Source organism: Musa acuminata, chromosome BXJ3-2, assembly GCF_036884655.1.
Source record: "Musa acuminata AAA Group cultivar baxijiao chromosome BXJ3-2, Cavendish_Baxijiao_AAA, whole genome shotgun sequence".
In the NCBI taxonomy this organism is placed as follows: Eukaryota; Viridiplantae; Streptophyta; class Magnoliopsida; order Zingiberales; family Musaceae; genus Musa; species Musa acuminata.
Window position 1 is genome coordinate 27,263,917 of NC_088350.1, and position 6,766 is coordinate 27,270,682.

General features: G+C 37.3%; 1 protein-coding gene across 2 annotated transcripts; it reads left to right on the forward strand.

The window, feature by feature from the left end:
- Positions 1–2,219: 2,219 nt before the first annotated feature.
- On the forward strand, positions 2,220–6,766 carry LOC135631670 (receptor-like protein EIX1). Of its 2 annotated transcripts, XM_065139425.1 has the most exons (4): positions 2,220–2,860; positions 2,957–3,712; positions 3,834–4,481; positions 4,692–6,766. In XM_065139425.1, exons 1-4 carry the CDS (start codon positions 2,278–2,280, stop codon positions 6,518–6,520), a joined length of 3,816 nt encoding a protein of 1,271 aa, XP_064995497.1. In that variant the 5' UTR covers positions 2,220–2,277; the 3' UTR covers positions 6,521–6,766. The 2 variants fall into 2 exon arrangements, with proteins under 2 accessions (XP_064995497.1, XP_064995496.1); XM_065139424.1 differs by having other exon boundaries at positions 2,220–3,712.

Below are 6,766 nucleotides of genomic sequence, written 5' to 3' on the forward strand. Positions count from 1 at the left end.
TTAATAGCAATTAACATGAGACAAAATGATATTCTTAATACATTGCAATGGAGATTAATGCTCCAAAATCAATAAGCCTTGGTATTTGACTGCTTTTGTTAGTCATTGATTCAGTCACTAACCTTTGATGATAAATTCTCGAGTCAATTGACCGATTCAACACATTACTTGAGCCAAGTAAATGATAATGATTTGAGTGACTTTTTTTTGTTTCTTCCATTCAAGAATTGGATTATTTCCTAGGTCAAGTTAATGATGATGATTCTAAATAGTTTTCTTTGATTGTCTTTAGAGAATGGATTGTTTGACTCGATATCCTTAATAGTAGTTAACTCGAGATAAGCTAATGTCCTTAATATATTGAAATAGAGATTAATGTTTTAAAATCAACAATCTTGAGTAGTTGATTGCTTCTATTAGCCACTGATTTAATAACCAACCTTTGATGTTAAAAACTTAATTGAATGATTCAACACATTAGTAGAATCAAGTAAATGATAATGATTTGAGTGATTTTTCTTTGTTTCCTCTATTTAAGAATTAGATAATTTGTTGGTTTAAGTAAACCATGATAATTTGGAGTAGCTTTCTTTGGTTGCCTTTAGAGAATGTATCATTTCATAATTAACTTGAGATAAACTTATGTCTTTAATACATTGAAATAGAGATTAATGCTTCAAAATCAACACTCCTAAGTATTTGATTGCTTCTATATTCAATAACTAATCTTTGATGATAAAAACTTAATTGAATGATTCAAATAATAGTGAAGTCAAGTAAATGACAATGATTTGAGTGACTTTTTTTTGTTCCCTCAATTCAAGAATTGGATAAATCATTTGGTCAAAGTAAACGATAGCGATTCAGAGTAGCTTTCTTTGGTTGCCTTGAAAGAAGAGATTGTTTGACATGACATAATATTTTAATAATAATTAACTTGAGATAAACTAATGTCCTTAATACATTAAAATAGAGATTAATGCTTCAAAATTAACACTTATAAGTATTTGATTATTTTTGTTAGTTAGTGATTCAATAATCAACCTTTGATGATAAAGACTTAATTAAATGATTCAGTGGAGTCGAGTAAATGATAATGATTTGAGTGACTTTTTTTGTTTCCTCTATTTAAGAATCGGATAAATTACTGGTCAAATAAATAATAAGGATTCAGAATGTTCATTTTGAATCTTGAATATATATTAATAAGATGACAAGTGTCTAGAAAAAATCTTAGATAAGTATAATTAATACGAAACACCATTGTAATTAATACAACTCTTAGATAATAATAATACCATCTTCAATAGTATATTAATAATTAATATTTATTATTATAAATAATAAGTCATCTCCAGCATTGTCTTGTATACGAGAAATTCATTCATTGAAAAGTCAAGTATATGCTATCTTCAGAAAAAAAAAAAAAAAAAAAACCATATGAGTAATTAAGTGCACCCGCATAACTACAAATAATTATTACTTTCCTATTGTTTGGTAATAGGAAAATGCATATAGTTATACACATCCGTTGGGATTGAAAATAACTTGTCAGTCTACCTCCTCGAGTTACCGATTGATGCTGATGTAATAGGTGGAAACAACCGCAATTTCCAATCTTTGGAAATCCTTTCTTTTTTTTAAGAAAGACAACTTTTCATTGCATCAGAAAAAGCACCAGAAGGGTTGGACGGTTTGCCTAAGTCGTCCAGCTTATAACATTGTTAGAACACAAAGTTTCTACCAAAAATAAAAAATATTAATTGATGCACTTTGCAATTTAAGAATCTTGGTACATAGATGAGATCAAAAGAGTACTATTTTGCCATAAATTTCATGCTACACTGACGAGGGCTTTTTACTTCCGCCACCAATCTCCAATCATACTGTTGGATGTCTGCTTAAATCTGAGGTCAATCTCGGTTAGCGATATGGTCTGATGTATAATAAATATATTACTTTCCCAAAGGTTTGACTGGTAGATGAGGATTATGATCAGGAACGCGACACCTATGGTGGAAATTAAGCGATCAATGGAAAAGCCTCCACCATACGTGAGTTTCAATTTGTATTGGACATTGAATTGTTTCCATGCTTGATTTTGACTCGTGACAATTTTGTTGGACACATCTTTGTATGGAACATTCAGCCTCATCCAGGAGTTCCCTCATGATAACTTTCTCCTCTAACGGGGCAGTCACGTATACGTTAGGCAAATATGAGCTTATATACACACATGAGAGCGAGCTGCTTTAGGAGTAGAGCTCACCGTTAAACATGGGCGGGAGAACCCCTCTTGTTGTCCTCACCTTTTCTCTTGCTGTTCTGAGCATTGAGCTTGGGATTTCTCATGGCTTCCGAGAGACGGAGAGGAAAGCCCTCATCGACTTCAAGCGTGGACTTCATGATCCTTCCAATCGTCTCTCTTCCTGGGTCGGCGAGGACTGTTGTGCGTGGGAAGGAGTTGGCTGCAGTAACATCTCTGGTCATGTTATTAAGCTGGATCTTCGAAATAAACGTCGGACGGATCTAACTGAGGACTGCACTCATCAGGAGGTGTACTACTTGTTGGATGATGATCCAAGATCCGAATTGTTGGATGATGATCCAGGATGCAGATGGGCACTGCATGGCGACATAACTCCATCACTGCGTTCTCTCCAACAACTTAATCACCTGGACCTCAGCGGCAACTGTTTTACGCATAAACCCATCCCCAAGTTCTTTGGAGCTTTCAGAAGACTAACATATCTTAACCTGTCAGGTGCAGGCTTCATGGGTAGAGTACCTGACCAGCTCGGAAATCTATCCACTTTGGAGCACCTCGACCTTTCTTATAACTGCTATGGGGATGATGAAGGTGATGGCTTCTTCTGCTTGTACCTTGAGAACACGAGATGGATCTCTATGCTCACTTCCCTTCGGCACCTTAACATGAATTGGGTCAATTTGACAGATGCATCCAACTGGCTGCAAGATTTGAACGTGCTACCACGTGTTCAAGAGATTGAATTAAGTTCTTGTGACTTAGGGACCTTTCCCCGTTCGCCATCTCATGTCAACCTCACATCTCTCACCACTCTTGATTTACGATACAATGATATAAACTCCACCATACCAGATTGGGTGTTCAATATTACTAGCCTCGAGTTCCTTTATCTTGGTTGGAATGACCTCTATGGATTCTTTCCAAATTCTGTTGCGAAGTTGACATCTCTCAGGGCACTCGACTTGTCTGGGAGTGTGTTCCAAGATGGCTTCATGCAGGTAGCTCCTATATCCAACCTCTGCAAGCTCCAAATTCTCTACCTGAGCCATGTGCCTATCAAAGATGTGCTTGCCAATCTAGAGATGGTTTTCTCTAGATGTCTTAAGTATAGCATGGAGGAATTGGACCTCAGCGGCACCCAGGTGAGTGGTTCCTTTCCGGATTGGCTAGGGAACATCAAGAATCTCAAATCTCTTGATCTTTCTTTCAACTCCCTCTGTGGATCAGTGCCTGCATCTATCGGGAATCTATCATTGCTGCAACATTTGGATTTAGATTCCAATGATTTGAATGGGACGATTTCGGAAGGCATCGGACAACTGAAGAGCCTTATCTATTTGGATCTCAGTCGTAACTCGTTGAGCTTATCGGAGGTCCAATTGGCTAATCTATCAAGTTTAAGGTATTTGCACATTGTGAACAACCGCGACTCCAGAAAAAGTGGTGATTGGATCCTACCCTTTTCAGTTTCAAGCTCTTTATATAATATATTTTTTAAATAACCTATTTTCCAAAATGGCTCCAAACTTCAAAATATTTTCATGAATTATATTTTCATATGCAGGGGTAGGAGTAATAGACATGATTCTCGATGGGCTTCCTTCTAGTCTTGAGTATTTAGATCTTTCTTATAACTCTCTCCGCGGATCATTGCCTACATCTCTTGGAAACCTCTCTATGCTGCAATCTTTGTTTCTACGTTCCAGTTACCTGAATGGGATGCTGCCGGAAGGCATCAAACGGTTGAAGGGCCTCTTCCAATTGGATCTTTACAATAACTCGTTGACCTTATCAGAGGACGACCTTGCTAATCTACCAAGTTTGAAATATTTGGACGTTTCATACAACTATATACACTTGAACAAAAGCAATGACTGGATCCCTCCTTTTCAGCTTCGAAGCCTCTCCATGGATTTCTGCCAAATAGGGCCCACGCCCCAATTTCCAAAATGGCTCCGAACACAGACCACTCTTCGTCAACTAGATTTGTCAAGTGCAAGTATCAAAGACATGTTTTTCGACAGGCTTCCTTCTAATCTTGAGTATTTGGATCTCTCCGACAATGAGATCACCTGTGGTGCATGGCAATATTTTCCAAATCTAATTAGATTGGATCTCAGAAATAATTCTTTATCAGGACATCTTCCTCCAAAAATATTAAACATGATGCCAAGACTCAAATATTTGGATCTCTCCAACAACAAGATTACTGGTGAGATGAGTTCTTTCTAGATATTTATTTCTCTCAAAAAACTTCTTCTTAGGGCATTTTCATCCGAGAATGTCAAACACAATGTCAAACTTACTATCGTTTGATTTATCTATCGTTTCAAGCTCTTTATTTTTTCTTTTTGAAATACTCCAATTTTAAAAATGGCTCCAAACACAAATATCCCTTCATGTTTTATATTTTCACTTGCAGGAGTAAAAGACATGATTCTCGATGGGCATCCTTCTAGTCTTGAGCAATTGGATCTTTCTTATAACTCTCTCCATGAATCACAACTTGTATCTCTTGGAAACCTCTCTATGCTGCGATATTTGGATTTAGGATCCAACAATTTGAATGGGATGCTTCCGGAAGGCATCAAACGGTTGAAGGGCCTTGCCTATTTGGATCTCTACAATAACTCATTGAGATTATCGGAGGACGACCTTGCTAATCTGTCAAGTTTGAAAGATTTGGACATTTCATACAACTCTATATACTTGAACAAAAGTGATGATTGGATCCCTCCCTTTCAGCTTAACACTCTTTGGATGGGATTCTGCCAAACACTGCCCATGCCCCAATTTCCGAAATGGCTCCGAATACAAACCAATCTTCGTGAATTAGATTTATCAAATACAGGGATCAAAGAAACGATTCCCAACTGGCTTCCATCCGGTCTCCAATATTTGTATCTATCCGATAACAAGATTACTGGTGAGATACCACAATTCCTTCCAAAATTAAAATATTTACTTCTTTCGAATAACTCGTTCTCAGGGAATCTTTCACCAAGAATCACAAATATCATGCCAAGCTTACAATGGTTTGATCTATCTACGAATAATATGAGTGGTGAGATTCCCTTTTCTTATTGTCAATTGAGGAATTTGGAAGGGCTTCAGCTTTCCGAAAATAATTTGTCAGGAGAGGTTCCCAATTGCTGGAAAAATTCCTCAAATTTACTTCTTTTAGACTTATCAAACAACAAATTAGTCGGTGGAGTCCCTGATTCGCTCTGTAATTTGCAAATGCTAGAGTCACTGCACTTGAGTTACAATAATTTATCCGGGCCGATTCCTCATTGTTTAAAGAGTTGCACAGAACTATCTACTCTCGACTTGGGCCACAACAACTTTATCGGGAACATACCAACTTGGATTGGAGAAAGCCTATTGTATCTGAAGACACTTAGCTTACGCTCGAATGCCTTCAACGGCAGTATTCCTCGATTATCTTCTCTACCATCTCTTCGTATCTTGGATCTCTCCAATAACAATCTTTCAGGAACGATACCACGGAGCTTTGGGAGCTTCAGTGCATTAAAAAGCGCTCCTACATATCAGTGTTGTTACTTCAACAATTATACTCTCAGTGTGGAATATATGTGGCTCTTCATAAAAGGAAATGAAATCAAGTATACCACCTCGAGACAACTTTCAATTGATACACTTATTGATCTCTCCGACAATTGCTTATCTGGAAACATCCCTGAAGAATTGGGAAATTTGCATGGATTGCGAAGCTTAAATCTATCCGGAAATTACCTTATAGGTCAGATACCAAGAAGCATCGACGGAATGAAACAACTAGAAGTCCTCGATCTCTCAAGAAATAATCTCTCGGGTGCAATTCCGTCCGGTTTGGCGGCCTTGAATTTCTTGGATCATTTGAATTTATCATATAATAATCTTTCAGGAAGCATTCCCACTGGTAACCAATTGCAAACTTTTACTGATCCATCTATCTACATTGGCAATCCATATCTTTGTGGCTCTCCTCTGCCCAAAAATTGTACGGTGAATATAGCGAAGGCCATTGAAGAAGAGCAAAATGAAGATTCTTCTGAGAGCAGAATGGAAACACTTTGGTTATACACGAGCATCACGCTAGGATTTATTACCGGATTTTGGATGATTTGTGGAAGTCTTTTGTTACGACGGACATGGAGGATCACATACTTTCGCGCCATTGATAACATGATTGACAAGCTATACGTGGTGATGGTAGTGATCGTAGCAAAATACAGAAGGAAGCTATGATAACTCTGTTGTTAGAGGGTGTCGACATAATTCATCCGACTTAAGCAATAGCAATGGTATTGGTATCGATCAGTATGTGAAATGCTCATGGTTTGCATGTCTTTTCATAACACACCGTCACATGATTTTAATTTTTCCTTTTTGTGCATACTATAGTGACTCTGTTATATGATATGTTGATGTTTGTCTACGTAGTTGTTTGTCAAAACTTTATGTCATCAAAATATGAGTCCTCTGCCTATGGTT